The sequence below is a fragment of the Mercenaria mercenaria genome, chromosome 13 (assembly GCF_021730395.1).
Source record: "Mercenaria mercenaria strain notata chromosome 13, MADL_Memer_1, whole genome shotgun sequence".
In the NCBI taxonomy this organism is placed as follows: domain Eukaryota; kingdom Metazoa; phylum Mollusca; class Bivalvia; order Venerida; family Veneridae; genus Mercenaria; species Mercenaria mercenaria.
The window spans coordinates 31,788,430-31,816,316 of NC_069373.1; the positions used below are offsets into that span (position 1 = coordinate 31,788,430).

At 35.7% G+C, this 27,887-nt stretch overlaps 1 protein-coding gene across 1 annotated transcript; it reads right to left on the reverse strand.

Annotated features, from left to right (window-relative positions):
* Positions 1–640: 640 nt before the first annotated feature.
* On the reverse strand, positions 641–27,795 carry LOC123529000 (tumor suppressor candidate 2-like). Its single transcript, XM_045309147.2, has 3 exons — positions 27,610–27,795; positions 10,698–10,806; positions 641–9,510 (listed from the first exon to the last, which is right to left on the reverse strand). The coding sequence occupies exons 1-3, from the start codon at positions 27,744–27,746 to the stop codon at positions 9,436–9,438; spliced, it is 321 nt and encodes a 106-aa protein (XP_045165082.1). The 5' UTR covers positions 27,747–27,795; the 3' UTR covers positions 641–9,435.
* Between the last annotated feature and the right edge of the window lie 92 nt (positions 27,796–27,887).

Sequence of the window (27,887 nt, forward strand, 5' to 3'; positions counted from 1 at the left end):
ATGTAGGACGAAAGCTTTTTAATTGCTATATGATCGTCAGCAAAACCGTCGACTGATATGGATTTTGGAATGACATTAAAATCGTTCCAGCATAGGTGAGATACAGCCATGGACCAAGGCAACTGCCATGGGGCACACTGCATTCAAGATGGTGGTCTGATGAATATACATTGTTGATATTAATCTTACAAGTACGAGGCCTTAAGTAGGAGTCTACCCATTGAAGAGCTGTATCACAGACACCATATTGTGCTTTTAGGACATCTAGAAGAATGTTGTGGTCGACAGTGTCAAATGCCGCACTTATGTCAATCGCAATAAGGGCTGTGACTTCCTTTTTCTCCATACCACTTAGAAGATCATTGACTAACCGAAGTAGCGCAGATTCACAGGAATGGTATTTCCTGTATGCAGACTGGTTCTTAGGCAAAAGACTGTTTTGATTTACATGTTTGTTTAATCTGTAAAGAACAGCTTTCTCAGTAAGTTTTGATAAAAATGATAAATTACTCACAGGACAATAATTGGAGAGCTCTAGTTCAAGACCGGCTTTTATAAAAAAAAACTGCACTATCTCTGTCTCTTTCTTTATTTCTGTTTATTTCTGAACCAGGAGGTAGATGGCAACAATAAATCCAACAATGCTTACTGCATTTTTTATTTCTTTTTAAATTAAACAACGTATCACAAAAATATAAAGGAAATATCATCATCCAGTTGTAAAAACTTAAACTGCTTATTTCTGCTGAACAGAGATTATTCTGTTAAATGAAACAAAAATCCTTACTGACAGTATTAATTAACCAATAGGACCCTGAAGGCCCTATACAGTTCACATCCAATTTTTCATAACAGATGAGCAAGTATACCATTTGAGATAGACTTCATGAATACAAACATTCTGACCATGTTTTATGCAAATAAGGTTGAAAATGTGGCCTCAAGAATGTTTTACAAGAGCTGTCAGAAGACAGCAATGCTCCACTATGCAAAGCTTTGTCAACTGAATGAATATAAAAGTGAAGAAGGGGCATAACTTTGTAAAAATGCAAACAGAGTTATGGAACCTGTACAATGCAAGTCAGCTCCTTACAGTGGATAAGTGTGTGAAGTTTGAATCCATTCCCTTAAGTGGTTACTGAGATACAAGCTTACATACAAAAACTTAACCAAACTGGGACGCTGATAACTATTCTGACAAATGGGCGAGTCCAAAAACCCTACCTATTCTTTCAATACTCAAGCTAAAAATGAACAAATGGTTCTCAGAAATCAGATGAAACTAGAGATGCTTTTGATAAAAGCGCATGTCTCCCACAACTGCAATATTGAAAAATATCTAGTTTCTCTCGATGGCTTTGATGAATGGACCCCATTGAAAAATGTCTAGTTTCTCTCGATGGCTGTGATGAATGGATCCAATCAGTAATTCAAGGGCCATTATTCAAAAGTGCCTGGGCAGATTTGGCTAGTTATCGAACTCGGCTGAGGTCTCATGGTCAAACACATTTTGTTCAAGTTTGGTGAAGATCAGATGAGAAATGTTCGACTTAGAGTGCGAACATTGAAAAATGTCTAGTTTCTCTTGATGGCTGTGATAAATGGATCTAATCAGTAATTCAAGGGCCATAATTCAAAAGTGCCTGGGCGGATTTGGCTAGTTATCGAACTTGGCCGAGGTCTCATGGTCAAACACATTTTGTTTAAGTTTGGTGAAGATCAGATGAGAAATTTTCGACTTAAGAGTGCGGACAAGCTTTGTAACAGACAGACACACACACACACAGACTGGAGTAAATCAATATGTCTCCCACACCACTGTGTGGTGGGAGACATAATGAAGCTGCACTCTTAATCAGCCATACAAAATACAAACACTGTTTACCAGAAACAAGCATTTCTAGTTAGCAAGCAAAATTTCTAATATGTGTGCTGACATATTTTGAGTACACAATGTTGAAAATATTTTGTTCTCATTAAAACTCATTCTAGTATGTGAAAAATATAACATGCTTACAAGTTATTACAGCAGGGCACATACAAATAGATATACAAACACTAATTAGCAAAGCAGTCTGAAAAATGGAAAGAGTCATAAAACGACTTATGATGGATTCAAATGAATATGCACAACTAAAAGCACATGTTGATAATTTATGATAACATTAATTTCATATAAAATGCATTTCTATATTCATCCTTATGGATAATTATATTAAATTAATTCTGATTTATGTTTTAAAAGTTTAATCATGCTGAAATAATGAATAAATACCACTGGAACAGTACAAAACATTACTGCATTAAAATGATGTCGCAGAAGTCAGGATATCATGTGTCAGTAACCTTGCAAAATGAATAGCTTTTATTATCAAAGTGTGTGATTGTGAGCAATCTCATTTATTTGATTGAGCTTTTAACATCCAGTCTTTGTTTGTGAATCTTCTGTTTTCAATAATGACTGAAGTGTTACATGTTCATGTTCATGAATCTTCCATTTTCAATAATGGCCAAAGTGTTGCATGTTTATGTTCATGAATCTTCCATTTTCAATAATGACCGAAGTGTTACATGTTCATATTCATGAATTTACTGTTTTCAATAATGACCAAAGTGTAACATGTTCATGAATCTTCCATTTTCAATAATGACCAAACTGTAACATGTTTGTGAAACTTTCATTTTCAATAATGACCAAAGTGTAACATGTCTGTTAATCTTCCATTTTCAATAATGACCAAAGTACGTTCATGAACCTTCCATTTTCAATAAAGACCAAAGTGTTACATGTCCGTGAATCTTCTGTTTTCAATAATGACCAAATTGTTACACGTTCATGAACCTTCCGTTTTCAATGCTGACCAAAGTGTTACATGTTTGTGAATCTTCCGTTTTCAATAATGACCAAATTGTTACACGTTCATGAATCTTCCGTTTTCAATAATGACCAAAGTGTTATATGTTCGTGAATCTTCCGTTTTCAATAATGACCAAAGTGTTACATGTTCGTGAATCTTCCGTTTTCAATGACCAAAGTGTTACATGTTCGTGAATCTTCCGTTTTCAATACTGATCAAAGTTTTACATGTTTGTGAATCTTCAATTTTCAATAATGACCAGTGTTACATGTTCATGAATCTTCCATTTTCAATAATGACCAAACTGTAACATGTTCATGAATCTACCGTTTTCAATAATGATCTAAGTGTTACATGTTTCTGAATCTTTCGTTTTCAATATAATGACCAAAGCGTTACATGTTTGTGAATCTTCTGTTTTCAATAATGACCAAAGTGTTACATGTTTGTGAATCTTCCATTTTCAATAATACCAAAGTGTAACAGCTATCAGGTTCTGTTATTGAAGTGTCATGAAGAATTTATGAAATTAACTGCTGATGACTGATTTTTAAACTGGAAGATAAATTATCATAAACAGGTGCAAGGTAAATAATCACAGCCATTTTCCAATAAATCTATAATTCATATGGGTTTTTTCATCAATATTTTGGTACTTACATAGAAATTACTGTGCAAAAATGTCCTTCATTCAGTAAGATAATGAAATCATGAACTAAAATAATGTTACCATGGAAATGAACCATGTAACCTATATATGTAACTTCAAAATTCAAAGGTTGGCCCTGACCTACTGTTTCAGCTTTTTTTTCTGTGTTTCAAAATGGTCTATGAAAATAATAATTGCAAGCACACATGATTTTTCGAGACATAAAATAAAACATTTTAAAAAGACTCCATGTGTACTGCATTGTTAATATTATTTAGAATAAAGGAGGCCAACTATTTTGTATGTTTACGGCTTCATGACTATCACCTTTATGTACAGCAAAAAAGTGGAACAAGAGGGTCATGATGACCCTGGATCACTCACCTGAGTAATATGAGCCACATGTAATAGATGGCAAACTGATGCTAAAATATTAAGAGGTAGATCAGTAGGTCACATTCATGGTAATTGAAAGCCAGTTTTAAGATCGGTGTGCAAAACTGTACATGTCATCCAAATTTCAAGGCTGTATCTTAAAAAAACAAGAAAGTAGATTAGTAGGTCAGTAGGTCAAGGTCACAGTCAAGTGATCCCTAATCGCTTGAGGTCATCAGGTAATTATAATTAAACAGTTTAGGAAATATGATCTGATAATATTTGAAGTATTTTTTCCTATATAACTAATAATTATAACAAGTGACCCCCAGGGAGGGGCCTCTTTTCACACCAGGGGCATAATTTGGACAAACTTGTTAGAGATCCACCAGGCAATGCTACATACCAAAAATCAAATGCTTAGGCCTTGAACTTTCAGACAAGAAGATCTTTATTTTTTCTCCTATATAAGTCTATGTTAAACTTGGTACCCCCAGGGCATGGCCTCTCTTCATCCTAGGGCCATAATTTGAATAAACTTGGTAGAGAAACACTAGGAAAGGCAAGATACTTAATACCAAAAGCCTCGGCCTTGCATTTTCAGGCAAGAAGATTTTTAAAGTTTTTTTCCTATATAAGTCTATATAAAACTTGAGACCCCCCGGGGCAGGGCCTCTTTTCACCCAAAGGGCATAATTTGAACAATTTTGGTAGAGGACCATAAGGCAATGCTACATACAAAATATCTAAGGCCTAGGTCTTTTGGTTTTAGACAAGAAGAGATTTAAAGTTTTTTACTATATAAGTCTAAGTAAAACTTGAGACCCCTGTGGCAGGGCCTCTTTTCAAGCCTGGGGCACAATTTGAACAAACTTGACAGAGGACCATAAGATGATGTTACATGCCAAATATCAAGGCTCTACGCCTTGCGGTTTTGGACAAGAAGATTTTTAAAGTTTTTCCTTTCAGTTGCCATAGCAACCAGAGTTCTGCACAGAATTAAATTCTTTGAATAATTTTGAAAGGGGACCACCCAAGAATCATTCCTGTGAAGTTTGGTGTAATTCTGCCCAGTGGTTTTCAAGAAGAAGATTTTTTAGAAAATGTTGACGGACGGGCGACACAAGACGCATGACGGACATTGAGCGGTCACAAAAGCTCACCATGAGCCTTTGGCTCAGGTGAGCTAAAAACTATATCTAATTGGAGAGAGTTACCTTCTCAACTGTATACACACACAAAAAATGATGTCTGAATCACCACTTCTTTAGTTGATTTTAAACTACAAGATGTATTTTTTCCCTAAACAATTAATTCAAAAGTGTGGAAATCTCTGAGTCAATATAAAGTATTAAATTACAACACAAAACTGATCAAATAATGGTTCAGAAGCAATATAAGAAATGAGATGATCTCTGTTAACAAACACTTTACAACAAAAACATACAAGAATTATAAATTCTCAAAATTTTTGTTTCTTAAATGGATGTAAATAACAAACAAGGATCTAGACACCAACCAATGAACAATACATACATTTGTATGATAGCTATTAAGCATTTTTCAGCATTTAGTCCATGTTTGTAAAAAAATGTATTCTTTTAACAAACAGTCTTTTTGTTCAACAGCCCTTAGTCTATGCAGGGAAAGATTAATTAAAATTCATTTCAAAATAAAGTACAGACTTTCTAGGTGGATATCCAGTCTGAACAAGCATATTCAAGTCCAGCCACAATGTCATATTTAAAAAGAAACCGAGTTATTGCAGTAGCAATACAAAGGTCACCTACTATGTTAGTGTTCATCCCTTATGGTTGTTGGCAACAGTGTTAGGACTAAAAATGCTTCAAGGTATTTAGGAGCTAAGAAACAGAAACTATTTTTTTACTTAAATTTCAAAAGTGACTTTGACCTTCATGCATAGATCATACAGGCAACATATTGTCTCATCACGGGGAACATTTGTGTGCAGTACTAAGATCCATCAATGCATATAAAAGTTATGGAAAGGAAACAATTTTGACCTTTGACCGACAACCATTGGTAATGTGTGCATCTTATCATGGGGAATATTTCTGTATAGTAATTAAAAAATCCTTGAATGCATATAAAAATTATGAAGCGGAAACAATTTTTACTTGACCTTTGATCTACCAGCATATGTCACATAGTGCATAAATCTACATATTGTCCTCTATTCACATTTCATGTTTTATGAACCTAGCTTGAATACTTTTTGAGTAATTGCAAGATCCAGATTTGCAGACAGACAGACGGACAGACAAAGGGCATTCCTATAGTCCCCTCCGGTGTTCCACCATTATAAATACAAATAAACAACAGAGCAGTTATTTTTCACTCTGAAATGAGAAGAAATGTACATCTGCTTGCTCATAAAAAGCATAAATATACTGTGAGTCAAGAAAAGTTAATGGCCCACTAGTATATTAATTTCTCTTAGTCTTACATGGAAATGATCAAATCTTTGCCATCCGCAGATAGACATATTTATGATTGGAAATAGTTCATATAATGTTATTATCATTTAAATAAATAAATAAATGCTATCAAGTACATAAGACTTCCTAAAGATATGGTCAAGCATACAAATTGATATCTGCTCTGCCTTACATAACAATTCTAATTTTATATTCACAAAACAGAGAAACACATATTATACACATATTTACAAACTCCTTCAGAAAGACTTATCTAAAATGCATCACATATAAATAACAACATATTTCAAACCTAATAATTTCACAATTTCAACATAATTTTGAATTCCTACAGTTGTATATTAGCAAATCTGTAAATAATCTGTATATGAAACACACATAATAACATATGAGCCGTGCCATGAGAAAACCAACATAGTTGCTTTGCGACCAGCATAGATCCTTTCAAAGCCTATTGCAATTAGAGAAACTGTATGCGATCAGTATGGACCCTGACCAGACTTTACAGATGCGCAGGCTGGTCTGGATCCATGCTGGTCGCAAAGCCACTATGTTGATTTTCTCATGGCGCGGCTCATATTATGGATCAAAATTACAACTAGAGATTACTTTTGAAAGAAGGATATTCCTCCCAATAATGCTTCTTGAAAAAGAAGGGTGAATTGTAATATAAACTAAAAGGTGTTTTTGTCACAAAAACATATGTCTCCCCACTATGTATACCTTTATCTCTGGTGGCCATTTTGTGCAGCGAAGCGGAACAAGTCGGGGATATGCACAACTAGGCTTGGTACTGATCACTCCTGTGACGTTTCATCGAATTCCGGCCAGCAGTTTGACCTGTGAAAGCCGGACAAGCTTAATGCGGACTGATGGACAGATAGATGGCGAAGGCAAAAACAATATGTCTCCCCGCCTATATAATAAATATCTAGCCACACCATACAAGTCTTCAACCGACATGACTGAATGTTGCATTCTTAACACATTCTCACTATAACAAACATTTGTACCAAATTATTTCAAAATCCTAAACGGGATAAAAAAGATACAGAGCCAAACAAAATACTGCATATCTGACCTTTGATCTTATTGAATGACCTTGACTGTGACCACTGTGTTATGCATGTTGTCTCATTATGGCAAACATGTGCCAAGTTCTTTCAAAATACTTCCAAGAAGTAAAGAGATGTAATGCACATGATTTTTTGAGAAAAAACTTACTGGCAGTAATGGTGACTCAACCAAAAACAATGTCTCATCCATAAATTACGAAAAGTACTAATAACATTATACATTGTATGAGGATACATTGATATAACATGAACCTGCTAAAATATTCATAATTTTTTTCACACTTGAAATTTTCATGCCATCACAGGCATTTCCTAACCTTTTTTGAAAATTCTTTGAAATAATTTGTCTCTCAACACTTCTGCCCAGATTATGAAAGTAGAGTGATGAAAACAAAAGTTGGATATATTATGTAACTCTAGGCCACTTAGATAGATATATTAATGTGGTGATTCAATGAAACACTATTCACTTTCATATCTAAGCACATCATATCTGATAGTACATGAAATTAGGTATAGTCAAGCTGAACAGTTCTAAGATTTATATTAGGAAATGCATGCCTTTGTCATATTCCATATTAACATTGACAAAGTTTTTCTTAAATTAACTGCATTAGAAAAACAGACATTTATTAAAACAAAACATGAATATCATGCAAAACTTATATAATAATACAACAAAATTTAAAGAAACTATAATTATAATGGATACATATAACATTGTGCAATTTAGACAGTGAAAACAAAAACAATGAAAACACTGCTTACAAATTGTAAGTCAACAAAATATAGACTAGTACACACATAAATACAAATGTGAAGGTAAAATTGTTGTAACTATGGTTAAGTATATGAGTTGCACCATGAGAAAACCAACATGCACTTGCGACCAGCATTTATCCAGACCAGCCTGCGCATCTGCGAAGTCTGGTCAGGATCCATACTGTTCGCTTACGGTTTCTCTAATTGCAATTGGCTCTGGAAGCGAACAGTATGGATCCTGACCAGACTGTGCGGATGGCAGGCTGGTCCGGACCCATGCTGGTTGCAAATGCACTGTGTTGGTTTTCTCATGGCGAGGCTCATATACAAATTTCAGCCAGTTAGTTCCCAGGAACATGAAGCATAATGGATTCGATGTCTGGCAAAGTTAAAAGATCAATGTCACAACTAAATCATTACTTGCCAAACTTTTACTTGCACATTTGTAGTTACTACTGAACAATACACCTGAATAAAACAGTTTGAAATTCTGGCGTGTTCTTTTGGAGAGTTCATATTTTTTTTTCTACATTTGTTTTTTTTTTTTTTGACAGTAATATATCTTCACAGACAAAAGGTACCATTTGCTTCCTTAATAAATCACTCACTCATACATAAGATGTAGAGGATATATTTGTTCATTTCAATTATAAGATTGAAATATCTTTCACTTGTGAATATCAGATGCAATGTTTTCACGAGTGGTGTAGCCACCTGTGAAAATGTAAGACCTGATGTTCATGAGAGAAAATATTCTTATCTTACAAGTGACACAAACATGTTTTCTTTCTTTTTGTAATTCTGAACCAGTGAAAAATAAAATTAATAGTATGCTTAACCTTTAACCTGTGGCCAGCAAGTGATCTTGCCTTTGCGACCAGTGCAGACCAAGATCAGATCATGGTCTGCACTGTTCGCTATTCTGTCAGTAAATTTTCGGTGAACACCCCTTTGAACAATAAATGGTATTGCCCAAATTGAATGATGGACCAATCCATTCAAGAAATTTAGCAGTGTAAAGATTAAACATATTTTACTGAAACAGCTTTAGGAAACCTGCAGAAATAACTTCTCAGTAATTCGTCTGATCAGCTGATCTCTCTATGTCTGTTATTCTACTACAGTCACATCATGCTTGCATCTTTATTGTTTCAAGATTTTCACATGATCATGATGTTGTTACAATGCACTAGCATGATTTATAGTATAACTATAGGAATGATTTTCACATGATGGGGACTATACTAGACACTGTATCAGCTGTATGGAGCACGGCATAACACTGTTGGAAAATCTACATTAAATCTTGGATGTGAAAACTCCACTTCTCCCTGAAAAGTTGTAAACAAAACAATTAATGACCAAAATATTACATAAAAACATCAAGCTGAAATTGTGTTTTGCCATCTAGCAGAGACCTAATGATAAACTCATTATTTTCACATAAGAACAAATTATTCAACACTTCAAAACATTGTACAGTCTAACAACAGCACCGTCTGCGGGTGACAGTGCTGGACAATTTTGAGAAAGAAAGTTATAGTTCAGATTTTCTAAGTACAAAAAGGGTCATAACTCTAACAAAATGCAAGTTAGAGTTACGGTTATTGGCCTACACAGTCCCCTAATGATGATAAACAAATGTGCTAAGTTTCAAAGCTGTAGCTCTTAATATTTTTGAGAAAAGGTGACCTAAACAAAAAATTTAACAAAGAAATTCAAATTTTATTATAAACATCAAACATTCTACTTTCTTCAACTATTATAAACAACTAAAATTTGACCAATGTCTCCTATGCTTAAAACAACATCAACATCAAAGCTTAATTACACAAGTGTATTATCATTTTTATGTAATGGTTTTATTTCACCCCGCGGCGGCATGTGATAAAAGGGAATAAAGATGAACCATTTAAATAAATTGGTGAGGTGTCCACACAAGAATGCTACAGACCAAGGTTGGTAAAGATCTATTGAGTGGTTCATGAGAAGAGTTGTTTTAACATTTATTTTCTATTTCTAAATTTGGAGGCCCCTGAAAAGAGTCAAACTTTTTGAAGGATGCTACAGATTTAGTAAAGATCCTATAAGTAGTTCATGAGAAGAAAGCTGTTTAAAGGTTTTTCTATTTTTCATTCTTTTGGCCAAGGAGAACCATTTCAATATACAAGGATGCGGCAGACTATGTTTGGTGAAGATCCATCAACTTTTTTTACCTATTTTCAACTCTGGTAGCCCCTAAAGGGGATTTTGAAGAATCTTTCAAATAAACTTGAGAGAGGCCCATGTCAGGATGCTACAGATCACATTTTGTGTTATTCCAAACAATAGTCACAGAAGAAAATGTTTAAGTAAAAATATTGATGCAGGACAACAGATTATACATCTATACTTATAGCTCCCCCTGAACAAAGTTCAGATGAGCTGAATATATATTATCATCAACTTTGAGACATCCCCTTTTAAACTTTAACTGGTCTAGTAAAATAATATGCAATCAAATGAAAGCCTGTGTTACCTGCGGGGTAAGATTTTCAGTTGAGCGCTTCAAGATATATCTGTGACCATCCTTCACTTCTATGTAAAACTCATGGGCAAGATCACCATCCTCATCAAAGAACATAGACCTGCAAATAATAAACAATACCTGTGATCTTGAGGTCATGTACACTTCTAAACAAATATGATTAAGTTTGGTGAAGAAATAAAGATGCTAGTGTGTAAACAAGGTGAAATATAGCAAATTTTGTCAATCAAGGGTGCATAACTCTGGTCCTACATGTACAAGCCAGATTTTGCTCATAATCAAACTCATCCAAGATCTTGAGGTCATACACATTCTATATAAATATGATTAGGATTGGTGAAGAAATGATGATGCTAGTGTAAACGAAGTGAAATATAGCAAATTTTGGGTACAGGCTGTCAACCAGGTCTTCTCCAAAATATAGGAAGAATATAGGAATATTTTCACAACAAATATAGGAGTTTTTGGACAGTTTTGAGGCAAAATATAGGAGTTTTCAACAACATATATTTTCATTTACTGGTACATATACTATCAATTCTTACCTGTACACTTACTGTCTTACTGTTTCTACATTAATCAATGTCTAGAATGTCTACCATTCTCTTCAAAAGCATCACAATACAGACAAGACAGAAGACTGATACAAAGCCCACAACATATTCTTCTGTACCTTTCATTGCTCTCAAGCTGTTTTCGTGCAGACTTGGATTTCATTGATTTTGGAAGTTGGACAGTTAAATAATCCACACTTACCCTCTAGTTTGTTAATACTCTGGTCATGGCTGGCAACAATGTCAACCATCTGCTTGGTACATGTCTTAGGAACAGGCTCTCATCCATGTCATACTCCAGTTGAAGGTCTTTAAAATCTTCTCTTCTGACTGGCTGCTGCTTGAAGAACTGATACATGTCAAAAGTTAACTCTTCTGCATCACTTCCAAAACAGTTGAGACCTTTTCTAAAAGCATTGTGCACTGTATGGAGGTTGCAGGGTTCAAAGACAAGCAAACCCAGGTTGCCATCTGCTTTCAAACTTTCATTGACTTTTCTGTGAATGGATTTGTTGACATTCGGGCCATCAGATGAGAGACTTATCAAAATAATTTAAGGAAAGCTTCACTTACAATGTCAGCTGTTGCATGGCCAAAGTGAAAAGCTTTCAAAAACCTCACAGACACTTCTCCTTCAATATTGCTCCAAAATCTTATCATTATGTCCATTTGTCTACATTGCTGTGCTGTAGTAGTTTCATCAAACATAAGAACATATCCTAAATTTCCATCTGTATAACTTCCTTCACAATTGCTTCTGTCAAAAATGGTCTTATGGCTTCTGAAACTATGTATGATGCTTTTGTCCTTGACAAAGAAAACCGATCAGCAATATCACACTTGAACATCTTCTGAAACACTTTGTCAAGGCCATCACAGGATCTGAATGAAAAATCAGCAGCTGCTACTTTAAAACACCACAACAGCTCAGATTCTGTGACTCGATGTTTCAAAGGGTGACTTGTGAATACATGTTGTATTTGCCTCTGCTCAATATCGCTTGAACCTACAGTAGCTGGTTTATTAGATGCTCCAGAGGCTGTAGCAGTCACTGTTTTACAGTCACCCTTGGTCAACACTTTTTGGGCAGTGACGCAGTGTTCTCAGTCTCTGAGAAAATCTTCCTGATGACAATTCAGTAAATGAAGACTTTGAATTTTGGTAAAACTGCATGAACTGTATATTTAAAACAGACACGGTACTTCTGCACCAGTTTGTCATCTTTACTATACTTTTTTGATATCAGAGATCTCAGAGATTTGCCTTGTATTTCATCAATGGGGAGTATCTGAAAGAAAACATCTGAACAAGACTTTGATTTACCTGAAAGACCTATGTCCTGTTTCACTGCCTTGCAAAGTGACCATACAGCTGATGAAGAAGAGCAAAACTACATTATCTTAAGGATGGTGATGCTGTGGCAGACATGGGAATTTTCTTACCTATAAAATAAAGAATCCAAAAGCAGTATCAAACCAAGATTTACTCTCTTATTCATCGGCAAGAACTTTACTAAAAAATATAGGAATATTTTTCAGAATATAGAAAAATATAGGAAATATAGGAGGTTTTTCAGAATATAGGATTTTGATCCAAAATATAGGAAAATATAGGAATATAGGAATCAGTTGACAGCCTGTGGGTACATAACTCTGGACATACTGATCCGATCTAGCCCATAATCAAACTCATCCGAGGTCTTGTGCCCAAAAACATTGTGACTAAGTTAGATTAAGACTGCTTAAAAATGTGGATGCTACAGTGTAAACAAACTATAATGTGAACTGACGACAGACATTCATCGATCCTAATAGTAATAGCTCACAATGAGCCTTCGGCTCAGGTGAGCTAAAAAGCCATTTTAGTATATAAATCCCTTAACAACCTACTGGTTGCCGACCCAGATTCGGACAATTTTACAACCTTTTCATCTGTCATATTTTAATTTTTAATTCAAGATTCATGAAATGATACCTGAATCAAGTTCAGTTCTTCAGTGTCCCTAAACACAAATTTGTTTGTATATAAAAATAAACTGAACACGTCACTGAGGCTCGAAAGAGGGTACGTAAATTTAACGTTTTTAGCGTGTTGCAGGACACAGAAATCGGACAGTAGGAAAATACTAATTAGCATCACTTCTGTTTGGCAGAATCACGTTTAGGTCCGTTTTAATGATAAAAAGACATTTTAAGTATTGTTAACCTTGTTTACATTCAACTGTAAATGTTTGTGATGCTGCTGAGAGTTTGAACAAGAGGGCCAAGATGGCCCTAGGTCGCTCACCTAAGAAACACTCCATAACAGTGTAAAACATGTTTGACCTAGTGATTTCATGGAAACAAATATTCTGACCAATTTTCATTAAGATTGGACCAAAAAATTGGTCTCTTGCGATAAAACAAGCATTTTCTTAGATATGACCTAGTTTTTGACCCTAGATGACCCATGTTCAAACTCGACCTAGATTTTATCAAGGCAATCATTCTGACCAAAATTCATGAAGATCAACTGAAAAATACAGCCTCTATCACATACAGAAGTTTTTTCTTTGATTTGACCAAGTGACCTAGTTTTTGACCTCAGATGACCCATATTCAAATTCGACCTAGATTTCATTAAGGCAATCAACCTGACCAAATTTCATAAATATCAACTGAAAAAAACAGTCTCTATCGCATACTCAAGATTTTTCTTTAATTTGACCTAGTGACCTTATTTTGACCTCAGACAACCCATATTCAAAACGGACCTAGTTTTCATCAAGGCAATCACTCTGACCAAATTTCATGAAGATCAATTGAAAAATACATCCTCCATTGCATACACAATGTTTTTCTTCGATTTGACCTAGTGACCTAGTTTTTGACCAATTTTCGAAATCAGCCTAGATTTTATCAAGGTAATCATTCTGGCTAAATTTCATGAAGATCAGTTGAAAAATACAGCCTCTATTGCATACACAAGGTTTTTCTTTGATTTGACCTAGTGACCTAGTTTTTGACCCCAGATGACCCATTTTCGAACTTGGTCTAAATTTCATCAAGGCAATCATTCTGACCAAAATTCATGAAGATCAATTGAAAAATACAGCCTCTATCGCATACACAAGGTTTTTACGTGATATGACCTAGTGACCTAGTTTTTGACCCCAGATGACCCATTTTCGAACTCGGCCTAGATTTCATCAAGGTAATCATTCTGACCAAAATTCATAAAGATCAATTGAAAAATACCGCCTCTATCTCATACACAAGGTTTTTCTTTAATTTGACCTAGTGACCTAGTTTTTGACCCCAGATGACCCATTTTTGATCTCGGCCTAGATTTCATCAAGGCAATCATTCTGACCAAAATTCATGAAGATCAATTGAAAAATACAGCCTCTATCGCATACACAAGGTTTTTCTTTGATTTGACCTAGTGACCTAGTTTTTGACCCGAGATGACCCATTTTCGAACTAGGCCTAGATTTTATCAAGGTTATCATTCTGACCAATATTCATGAAGAAGAATTGAAAAATACAGCCTCTATCGCATACACAAGGTTTTTCTTTGATTTGACCTAGTGACCTAGTTTTTGACCCGAGATGACCCATTTTCGAACTCGGTCTAGATTTCATCAAACTTATCATTCTGACCAATATTCATGAAGATTAAATGAAAAATACAGCCTCTATCGCATACACAAGGTTTTTCTTTGATTTGACCTAGTGACCTAGTTTTTGACCCGAGATGATCCATTTTCGAACTCGGCCTAGATTTCATCAAGGTTATCATTCTGACCAATATTCATGAAGATTAATTGAAAAATACAGCCTCTATCGCATACACAAGCTAAATGTTGACAGTTGACGGACGACAGACGCCAGACGACAGATGACGGACGACGGACATCGAGCGATCAGAAAAACTCACCTGAGCATTGCTCAGGTGAGCTAAAAATCCAGCTGGCCTACATATGACACAAAATTTTAGGTAAAACAATTTGTTTTAAACGCATTTAACTCGTGGTATTAATGGAAAAACATTGATACTTGTTTTATAAAACGCAATTTTCTCGTCGGCATTTAGCAGATTGTAGATGAGTTCCCCTTGAATAATGTTGGCGCATCAAAACATGTATGCGCATGTGCACTGAAAGCACATGAAGCTTCCCCCTGTGAGAGCTGTCACAACATTTCGGTGAACAAATGTAAATATTTCATTTTTGAAAGTTTAACTTACTGATTTGCAATTACTGCAGATGATGTTGCACATAATGCAAACGTCTATGTACTTGTCAAGAAATGATAAAAAATTACGCCAAAATAAGCGTTTACGCAACTGTTCGATTTTCTGGGTCGTCCGAAAATCTGGGTCACCAACCAGTACCCCCAGATTATATGGAAAAACCTTTTACTTACACTGAAAATAGATCATTGATATCATACTAGAAATACATTCTGCATGCCCACGGGCAGAATGTCAAGCCCACCAGCACCTTTGGCCTCTAAGTGTGACCTTGACCGTAGACCTAGGGACCTGGTTCTTGCGCATGACACTCTGTCTCATAATGGTGAACTTTCATGCCAAGTTACATTCCCACCATGCATGAAGAAGAAATGCTCTGCACAAACTTCAATTTGACCTTTGACCTCCAACTAGATAGGAACATAGGGCTTGCGCAAGACACTCCTTCTCATTGAGGTAAACATTCATGCCAAATATAAACAAGATTGGTCCATGCATGACAAAGTTATGGTCAGGACAAAATCATACAGACCCACGTATATGCACATACATGTAAATCGACCCGCCAAAAGTGATGACTAGATTGCACGGCTACTAAACGCTAGCGCCACCACCAAATTGTGGTGATAAGGAAATGAGCTATTGACATTTCCGTGATGCAGCTATTGCCCGTTTCTATTTGTAAACACGTGAGTAAAATTTATATTTTATCTTATATTTTTATTGATAAAACTTTTTTCGAAAATCGGAGAATGTAGTTCCGTGTAACAACACTTTTACTACAGGTTGGCTGTTATTTCATTAAAATATTATGCAAATTGTGGTGTCAGGAGCTTACAAATAGAAACGGGCGATAGCTGCACCACGAAAATGTCGAAAGCTCATTTCCTTATCACCACAATTTGGTGGTGGCGCTAGCGTTTAGTAGCCATGGATTGAGTTCACCGCAAGCGGGCTCGACAATAAAGAAAAACTACTTACGGTACCAAAACCTAGACTTGAATTTTGCAGAAAATCTTCGGCTTACTCGGGATCTAAACTTTTAAACTCACTACTTTTTGATATCAGAAATTCTGAAAAACTTACACTTGTTTAAGAGTAACTACCTAAAATGGTGGTTCTCTTGCTATAGTCCCGTGAGTACCGTATTTTGGTGTGTATAGGTCGCGGTAATGTACAGTCCGCATCTAATTTTTGCTCTGGAAATGGTCGGAAAATTTAACTTCTAGCGTATTAGTCGCAGTTAAATTTCGGATTTTTTCCCCAGCAATATTTAATATTTACCGGCAAAAAAGTTATGGCGGCGGCCATATTGATGCCGCGGACTGAATTATTATCAGAACCTGATTGGTGGAAATCGGACTGTGTTATTTTCGTTCCCAACCGTTTCGTACCAACAGTAGTATCGGTAACAGACTACATCAAAGAAAAGCGGCTTTTTGACACTAATTGGCAGCAGACGTCTGTTATCATGCAAGTTTAAGTGTGAATTGTTTGCACAGCAATTATAACACCTTTCCGTGTCATGTAATTAACCGCGTTCTTTTGATTCTGAGTAAAAAGATTAACAAAATATCTCTTTTTGGATTTTTTTCTTTTATTTAAAAATCAAAAGTAAAAAATAATCATTCAAGCTTTTTAATACACTAAGAATTAGTATAAACAATGTTTGGAATGGAGGACGGATCTGTCCAGATTTTATCCAACCCGGAGTACATGTCAATGGCGTCCAGTAAAACGAAAGTAGAAACAAACGTAATTCAGACTGCAAAAACATCTTTGAATTAAAGTCATTCGTAATTTTAATAGTCTGTATGGGTTATTTACGATATATTTTATTGAAAGTAACCGCTATTGGTTGAAAAGCCGCCGATATTGATATTTTTTTATCCATTTTGTTCGTTCGTAACAGATGCACGTAATTTTGCGAGAGCTACGGTCAGAATATTGGCCCGAAAAAAAAACTGCTGGCAATGTTCTGTCGTATAGGTCGCAGGAACTTTTTCAGGCAGCAAAATGGGTAGAAAAAGTGCGACCTATACACACTAAAATACGGTATTCATTCAGTTCACTTCAAAATTATTGATCATGTTGTGACATATCTTTGCTGTGTTATTGTTTACCTTTATAAATTATATGTAATTTCTCATTGCATATATTCTTAATATATATATATATATATAATATGAAACAAGAGTGCAAGAATGTCACAATATACGCCCGTCACAGCAAATTTCTTTACTCTAGCACCTGTATTTGCAAATGGAATTTTAATTTTGTGGTAATTTTTGTAATAACTAAGTGTTTTGTTTTTCTTAGTTCACAAAAAAACTCCTTACCAGGTAGAGATACCTTAAAATACACCTAAAATTGGAAAGTAACATCTATGTTGTACCACAGAAAAGTGGTCTTGGTTTTTCCCTATGCTCAATTATAAAAAAGTTACAATATAAGTTATTTATAGTAACAACTAAGGGAAGTTAATCTTAAAAAAAAAAAAAAAAAAAAAAAAAAAAAAAAAAAAAATGTAAGTCCTCACAAAATCTTTACCAGGTAGAGACTGGTCAAAATACACCTCAAAATTGGATGTAGCATGCATGTTGTACTACAGAAAAGTGGTCTCGATTTTTCCCTACGACTAGTAATGAAAAATTACAATATAAGCTATTTATAGTAACAACAAAGGGAAGTAATTCTAAAGAAGGTAACTGCACATGACACTTCGTCTCATGATGATGTATAATTGTGTCAAGTTACATCAAAATCCCTCCATGCATGAAGAAGAAATGCTTCGGACACAGTCATTCTTGTATCTGACCTTTGGCCTCTAAGTGTGACCTTGACCTTAGACCTAGGGACCTGGTTCTTGCGCATGACACTACGTCTCGTGGTGGTGAACATTTGTGCCAAGTTATATCAAAATCCCTCTACGCATGAAGAAGAAATGCTCCGGACAAGGTTTTCATTCTTGTATCCTTTGACCTCTAAGTGTGACCTTGACCTTAGACCTAGAGACCTGGTTCTTGCGCATGACACTCCGCCTCATGCTGGTGAACATTTGTGCCAAGTTATATCAAAATCCCTCTATGCATGAAGAAGAAATGCTCCGGACAAAGTTTTCATTCTTGTATCCTTTGACCTCTAAGTGTGACCTTGACCTTAGACCTAGGGACCTGGTTCTTGCGCATGACACTTCTTCTCATGATGATGAACAATTGTGCCAACTTTCATCAAAATCCCTCTATGCATGAAGAAGATATGCTCCGGACAAAGTCATTCTTGAATTTGACCTTTGACCTCTAAGTGTGACCTTGACCTTAGACCTAGGGACCTGGTTCTTGCGCATGACACTCCGTCTCATGATGGTGAACAACTGTGCCAAGTTTCATCAAAATCCCTTCATGCATGTAAAAGATATGCTCCGGACAAGGTCTGTGGACGCCGCCCGCCCGCCCGCCCGCCAGGGGCGTTCCCATAATACGTCCCGTTTTTCAAACGGGCGTATAATAAGGCAAAGAAGTACAAAATATAGCTCTTTGAATAAGGCACTGCCTCAACTGGGAATCGATCCAACTTCAACTCATCCCATAACATTTGAAAAGAACTGTCTAATGACAGCACAGGACACATTTCTTCATTCGATAGAAAATATCTCACTCGGTATTATTATACACTACGTGTATATATACCATATATCCATATCAGGGCTCCGGAAATTTGCCGATTTGTCGGTTTTGGACCGATTTTTGACTTTTCAGACCGATTCGTGAAGTGAAAAAACGAAAAAAATCGGTCCCATAAAAATGGAGATAAGTATAAATTTCGGTCTGAAATCTCAATACACGATCACCTGCCAAGCAGGAAATTGTTGGTTGCACCCTCGGATAATCAATAAACGTGTCAAACCATCTGAATGTCACCTTGGTAATCGATCCGTAATTAGCACGTGACGCAATCGATGCTCGCGCGGCACAATGTTTGCAGACAGCCGACTGCATTGTATTAAAACATTTTTGACTGGTTTCCAAATGTTTCTGACTGGATCGGATCATTCACTTCTTTTATTTAGAATCCGGCGGATGGTTTATTTCAAAAGGCTATATGTTTGATCACAGGTAAAAAAACAAATGGTCACTGCATTTAATGACACCAGGGTCACTCAAAATGACTTTTTTTTTAAAGACCCTGATGAGACATAACACGGGAAACCGATATAAATATTTCTGTAATTGCTTGATTTGTAAAAATTACATGATTCATTTGTTGGGGCTCCAGTAGAATGAAATTTTGTTTACGTCAGAAGAGAACATATTACTTTATAAAATGTAGTTGCTTACTGAAGTACAACGTCAGTGAAATATCCGTGGCCAACCCGTGTGACCTTTTGATACTATACATGCGGGAAATTCGATCTCAGTGTTCACATAACATACAAATTCTGTCCGCGGCAGAGTAATCTGAAAATACTGAGGATGTTTAGCAGAGAATATGTGCCGAGTAATTCACTTTGACGCATTGTATTTTATAAAATTCCTTCAAAGAATGAGGAAACATCACAAAGTATCTGCCGTGTATACAGTACCGAAGTCACGTACGTTGGCTTTTAGACCAGTTAGGTACACGGTGTCAATTATGCCTCGGCAATTTTATCCTTTCAAGTATTTTCTCAGAAAAACATCGAAATTTAAACAAAGTAACGATCACACATAACACTGACTGAATAACTGTCTTCATTGTATGGTAAATCGCGATGACCGGTAACTTATTTTTAATGTATGACATGCTTATTTCATATAAGTTAGATAACACACGAGTATGTATTGTCTAACTGATTTATTGCATGATTAAAAAGAGTAAACTTAACACATTTTTAAATATCATAAATTTAAAATATTTAAAAATATTTCCCCTCTTGAGCCTCCCTTAGAAACATTTCATGATAAACCCCCAACTGCCTTATAAAAGCCAGAAGATGGCGCTGGGCAGGTTTTTATATAAATTATGCATGCTTCACATCAGAGATCCCTTTTTCAAAATTTTAAATAAATTACCAGAAAAAAAAGTTATAACAAGAGCACCGCCTTGCGGGTGCTGACGCTCATCTGATTTTTTTTGTATAATAGAAATATTGTCCTACCCATGATTTTCTAAGTCTAAAAAGGGCCATCACTCTTGCAAAAAGCAGGATAGAGTTATGTTTCTTGATGTACAGTGTCCACTTATGATGGTGAAAAACTGTTGCAAGTTTTAAAGCAATAGCTTTGATAGTTTATGAGAAAAGTTGACTTAAACATAATATTCAACCAAGAAAATGATTTTTCTAAGTCCAAAAGGGGCAATAATTATTGCAAAAAGCAGGATGGAGTTATGTTGCTTGCTGTACAGGGTCAGCTTATGATGGTGAACAAGAGTTGCAAGTTTTAAAGCAATAGCTTTGATAGTTTAAGAGAAAAAGTTGACCTAAACATAAAACTTAACCAAGAAATCTGATATTTTCTAAGTCCAAAAGGGGCCATAAATCTTGCAAAAATCAGGATGGAATTATGTTTCTTGTTGTACAGGGTCAGCTTATGATGGTGAACAAGAGTTGCAAGTTTTAAAGCAATAGCTTTGATAGTTTAGGATAAAAGCTGACTTAAACATAAAACTTAACCAAGAAAACTGATTTTCTAAGTCCAAAAGGGGCAATAATTCTTGCAAAAAGCAAGATGGAGTTATGTTTCTTGATGTACAGGGTCTGCTTATGATGGTGAACAAGTATTCCAAGTTTCAAAGCAAAAGCTTTGATAGTTTAGGAGAAAAGTTGACCTAAACATAAAACTTAACCAAGAAATCTGATATTTTCTAAGTACAAAAGGGGCCATAAATCTTGCAAAAAGCAAGATGGAGTTATGTTTCTTGCAATACAGGGTCAGCTTATGATGGTGAACAAGTATTCCAAGTTTCAAAGCAATAGCTTTGATAGTTTAGGAGAAAAACTGACCTAAACATAAAACTTAACCAGGCAACGCCGACGCAGACGCCGACAATCGCTCAAGTGATGACAATAACTCATCATTTTTTTTCAAAAAATCAGATGAGCTAAAAATGTGAAATACGCATTGAAACATTCTTTTTGTTGTAATTATTTTTTAAAACAAAAAGTTGTGAAATAGAGTTTCAGAAATAATTTAAAGTAACTGCTAAAAATTTGAATTTGCCAAGAGGCACTAACGATGTCATGAACCCTGGAGAAATAGAGAATGCAAACAATTCCCACGTGGCTAATTTTATCAACAAACCTGATGAGCAGAAGGTTTCATGTATCAATGGAATTAACACCTAGAGCATATTTTTAAACTGAATAGAATATCATAATCATTTTTGCAGTCATATTTTTTATAAAGTTTTAAATCAAGATGTAGAGAACTAAACTACAGACATACAGTAATCAATTATTTCAAATAGCTTATCATTTTCAATACCTTATCACAGCAACACTTGCTAATTTGTGTATTGTTCTACATCCCAGACAGAGAAAACTGTAAGCAATACCTGTGTGCAAAGGAATTTAGAGCACGGCTAACCGTGGCGATACCAGAATTTAGAAAACAGAAAACTTCAAAGGAAAATGCCGCAGTCATGCAATAATTTACTCTATCACGTTTTACAAATATGGTATATTGGTAATGCATTGGATGGGGTAGCGCCGATATCAGGATTTTCGTTTCAGACCGATTGAGTTCTCAAAATATCCGGAGCCCTGACCCATATTTGTACTAATGTGCAAGACATTGCGATTCGGACAAGTTATGCGGACGCTTATTAGGCACAAGGAAAAAGCGTATTCTTCAAAAAAAATCCAATGTCAGACGTTCTGTGCACGTGCCGGAAGTACACATTTTTTAATTCGATAGTATATATCTCATTCGGTATATATCGCATGTTACTGTAGATGGATCGATCCCGATTTTCGTTGCCGTTGGATCGATTCCCTAGAAGTAAAACAGAGGTACATTTGTTAAGATTCTATATATATACATATAACAGCTGCAAAGTACTGCATACACACCATTTTTAAGGGCACTGGTGAGTTTTCAAGGGAGCTCTGCCTTTTAGGTAGCAACTAATTTCATATTAAACAAGAGTTGTCGGAGGACAGCATCGCTCGACTATTCAAAAGCCTTGCCAATTGAATGAATATTAAAATAAACAAGAGCACCGCCTTGCGGGTGCTGACGCTCATCTGATTTTTTTTGTGTAATAGAAATATTGTCCTACCCATGATTTTCTAAGTCTAAAAAGGGCCATCATTCTTGCCAAAAGCAGGTTAGAGTTATGTTTCTTGATGTTCAGTGTCCACTTATGATGGTGAAAAACTGTTGCAAGTTTTAAAGCAATAGCTTTGATAGTTTATGAGAAAAGTTGACTTAAACATAATACTCAACCAAGAAAATTATTTTCTAAGTCCAAAAAGGGCAATAATTATTGCAAAAAGCAAGATGGAGTTATGTTGCTTGCTGTACAGGGTCAGCTTATGATGGTCAACAAGTGTTGCAAGTTTCAAAGCAATAGCTTTGATAGTTTAAGAGAAAAAGTTGACATAAACATAAAACTTAACCAAGAAATTTGATATTTTCTAAGTCCAAAAGGGGCCATAAATCTTGCAAAAAGCAGGATGGAGTTATGTTTCTTGCTGTACAGGGTCAACTTATGATGGTGAACAAGTGTTGCAAGTTTTAAAGCAATAGCTTTGATAGTTTAGGATAAAAGCTGACCTAAACATAAAACTTAACCAAGAAAACTGATTTTCTAAGTCCAAAAGGGGCCATAAATCTTGCAAAAAGCAAGATGGAGTTATGTTTCTTGATGTACAGGGTCTGCTTATGATGGTGAACAAGTATTCCAAGTTTCAAAGCAATAGCTTTGATAGTTTAGGAGAAAAGTTGACCTAAACATAAAACTTAACCAAGAAATCTGATATTTTCTAAGTACAAAAGGGGCCATAAATCTTGCAAAAAGCAAGATGGAGTTATGTTTCTTGCTATACAGGGTCAGCTTATGATGGTGAACAAGTATTCCAAGTTTCAAAGCAATAGCTTTGATAGTTTAGGAGAAAAGGTGACCTAAACATAAAACTTAACCAGGCAACGCCGACGCCGACGCCGACAACCGCTCAAGTGATGACAATAACTCATCATTTTTTTTTCAAAAAATCAGATGAGCTAAAAAGGGGCATAATTTTGTCAAATTACAATACAGGGTTATGGAACCTGTACCATGCATATCAGCTCATGACAATTGACAACTGTGTGAAGTTTCAATTCATTCCCATTAGTGGGTACTGAGACACCAGCTTACATACAAAACACAAACATTTCTAAGTCGAAAAAGGGGCATAATTTTGTAAAAATGCAAAGTAGAGTTATGGAACCTGTGTACTGCACAGTCAGATCATCACAGTGAAGAAGTATGTAAAGTTTCAATCCATTCTCAGTGGATACTGAGATACCAGTTTACATTATAAAACCTTAACCAAAACTTTCTAAGTCAAAAAACGGCCATAATTTTGTAAACAAGAGCACCGCCTTGCGGGTGCTGACGCTCATCTGATTTTTTTTTGTGTAATAGAAATATTGTCCTACCCATGATTTTCTAAGTCTAAAAAGGGCCATCATTCTTGCAAAAAGCAGGATAGAGTTATGTTTCTTGATGTACAGTGTCCACTTATGATGGTGAAAAACTGTTGCAAGTTTTAAAGCAATAGCTTTGATAGTTTATGAGAAAAGTTGACTTAAACATAATACTCAACCAAGAAAATGATTTTCTAAGTCCAAAAGGGGCAATAATTATTGCAAAAAGCAGGATGGAGTTATGTTGCTTGCTGTACAGGGTCAGCTTATGATGGTAAACAAATGTTGCAAGTTTCAAAGCAATAGCTTTGATAGTTTAAGAGAAAAAGTTGACCTAAACATAAAACTTAACCAAGAAATCTGACCATAAATCTTGCAAAAAGCAGGACGGAGTTATGTTTCTTGCTATACAGGGTCAACTTATGATGGTGAACAAGTGTTGCAAGTTTTAAAGCAATAGCTTTGATAGTTTAGGACAAAAGCTGACCTAAACATAAAACTTAACCAAGAAAACTGATTTTCTAAGTCCAAAAGGGGCAATAAATCTTGCAAAAAGCAAGATGGAGTTATGTTTCTTGATGTACTGGGTCTGCTTATGATGGTGAACAAGTATTCCAAGTTTCAAAGCAATAGCTTTGATAGTTTAGGAGAAAAGTTGACCTAAACATAAAACTTAACCAAGAAATCTGATATTTTCTAAGTACAAAAGGGGCCATAAATCTTGCAAAAAGCAAGATGGAGTTATGTTTCTTGCTATACAGGGTCAGCTTATGATGGTGAACAAGTATCCCAAGTTTCAAAGCAATAGCTTTGATAGTTTAGGAGAAAAGCTGACCTTAACATAAAACTTAACCAGACAACGCCGACGCAGACGCCGACGCCGACACCGACAACCGCTCAAGTGATGACAATAACTCATCATTTTTTTTCAAAAAATCAGATGAGCTAAAAAGCAAATAAGCGTTATGGAACCTGTGCAATGTAAGTCAGTTTATCACAGTGAATAATTGTGTGAAGTTTCATTCCATTCCCACAAGTGGTTACTGAGATACCAGCTTACATACTGTTGTATTTTGGTGAGAAAGTCATCTACCCAGTGTAGAACTCGAACCTATGACCCCCTGCTTGCAAGTAAGGTGCTCTACCAACTAAGCTTACCGGGCTCCCGGTTGCCCAAAAGCCTTGAATCACTACACTCCTCCTCACTTTAATTTTGAAGGCTTAAACCTTATCATGGAACCATAGAGCGAGGCATTAACTCTTCAGCTTCCAACAGGGTATAGCCTTTGCAAACACCATACGCTCTATATAACTGGCCACGTAGCCTTCCTTTACAGTGGAACTGCTCATGCAGCGAGGGGCATCAACTGTTCACCTTCCAATAGAGCCCAAATGCTCTACATAAACTGCCCAATGTAACCCACACATTCCAATTTACCTCGCCGCCAATCAGGGTTTTTCCTTGGGTTTTTTATTTGGGAGTCCATGGACTCCCATGGCTGCTAATTTATTATTTAAGGGTCCTTTATAATTTTTTGGGGTCCACAAAATACTGATCTTGAAAACGGACATTATTACTATAAAAATTAACCCTAAAACCGAATGAACTTGTATCTTTTTAATTTAGATAGCAGATGATTCAATATTTCGGAATGATATCTTTCAAAATGACATGAACTTCTCAATTCAGACAGATAACAAAAGGTGTGATACTCTCTGTTACGATCAAATAGCCAGTAAGTACCGGCAATTAACGTGTCACCTTGTGCCAATTATGTTGTTCACAGTTTGATCTCGGTTAAAGATAATACTCGATCCTAATTAGTATCATAATTTTTGTGATTTAATTATATTTCTTTTATCAAAATACTTCTAAATTTATATGAAATTAATTGTGTTTGAAAGAAAAATAAACCATTCAATCTTTTACGGAACGTAACGGCAATCTTTTACAGGGCCTCCTCTGGGTTTTTCATACTTGTCGCCAACCTTTTCGCCAATTTGAAAAAGTTGGAGCCACTTTAGAGCCATTTTTGAGCCAAAGTTCTGAGCCACTTTTATTTCTTTTAGTTGGCTGTCATAGTGTGCATAGAGAAATAGAATATTGTAAATAATTTCATTAGGAATAATAACAACTTTTGAAAGTGTATTAGTTTATTGTTGAAGTAAATTCAATTTGTAGTTGGATAAAAAATGACACAAATCATTCTCTAATTTAAGAATCATATCTATCCATGTCAGAATTACCAATATTTCAGGACTCATTTATTTTCGGAAAGGAAAATTCGGATTTTTTTCTATTCTAAAAGGTCGAGTTGAACACTCTTCTAATGATTTTTAAGAAGCCACGGTAGCAAGTGATATCTTCCAGTTTCTGAACATTTCAATTTCAAAGAAATTAACCAGGTCCAGGATGCAAATTGAGGCCGATGTGTTTTAATTTTCGGATCCATCGTTAAAATCTTTTATGAAAACTGAGGAATCAAAAATTATCTTGCAAAAAAGTATTTATTTAAAATTCGTCAGTCATACAACTGCATGCCACAAACATGACAATCTTTTTTTTGTAAAAAATCGCAACACATAAAGTACACCGTAATCGGCATTAATTTTGGTGAATTCTCGGCAGAGGTCAAACATACAAGCTGGCAGATGTTTTGATTACTGATTAATCTTCAATTCACACATTATTACGCAATTATCTTCTCAAAGTGTCAACCAAGTTCAATAGTCGAATTGTCAAATACACCGCCGAGACTGGTTATCGATTTTATTAACTACCAGCGTCTAGGTAAACACGTGTATCGGGAACCAATTCTTGGGCCGCTTATATCACTACAGAAAAAACAAATGCCGAGGAAAAAAACTATGCGCCACTTATTTTCGCCAGTTCGCAAAATTTAGCGCCAAATTCTTAAAATTATCGCAAATGGCGACATTGGCGATCGGCAGCGGAGGCCCTGTTTTAGCGGTGACAGTTAGTGCGGAGTAGTTTCCCTTAACTAAAATGGCGAACATCGGTAACAAAACTTGTTTTGAAGTTGGAAAATCGTCTATACCTGTGTATAAATGCACACCCACGATTCGGGGGTGGTCCTGGGGGTAAAAAAACTGCACATTATACATTGGTATCTCACAAAGGAGGCTTCAGTGCAAAGGAGTTTTGTGACCGATTTTGCGGGTCCAGTGGATGCAGAGGCACTGAAAAATGCTAGTTCAAAGCAGTAAAAGCGCGTCAGGGATGCAGAAAACCTGCGTCCGGGAAAACCCTGCCGCCAATGTTGTATTTTGGTGAGAAAATCATCTTCCTAGTGTAGGACTCAACCTGCAACCTCCTGCTTGCAGCTTAAAATGCAAGTCATGTTGACCAGAAGCCTTGAATCACTACAATACAAAATATTAATGAAATCGGGACGCCGACACATGGGTGACTTCATTAGTTCTACCTATTCTTTGAATAGTCGAGCTAAAAATGTTTTTGCAGTTTCCAGTAAAATATTTTACCCTGTTCTCTTGAAAATATATGGCGTTACAGCAAATCTCCCAATACCAGGCTCGTCATTTTCTTCAGAAGTTGATGAGAAAATCGAAGATACTGATCTGGTGACTTTTCGTGCTACATTTGACGTTGTCTGACCCATACTAACTCTGAAATTGTAAAAACTTCGAATATTCACAGATCATCCTCCATTAAATTAAGGTAGCTTTGATTGGAATTTTCAAAGAACAAATATTTACCGTTTTTGTTTTTGTTCCGTTATTTTAATCGAGCTGTTCCCCAA

Bases quoted from the DNA above. Each gene is read 5' to 3' on its own strand.
- LOC123529000 (XM_045309147.2), bottom strand. From the start codon at position 27,746: ATGGGTCAGACAACGTCAAATGTAGCACGAAAAGTCACCAGATCAGTA. The intron at 10,807-27,609 runs GTAAAATATTTT...TATTATTTGCAG, and splicing joins TATATTTTCAAGAGAACAGG to GTCTATGTTCTTTGATGAGG. The intron at 9,511-10,697 runs GTAACACAGGCT...ACAACTTTTCAG, and splicing joins CTGAAAATCTTACCCCGCAG to GGAGAAGTGGAGTTTTCACA.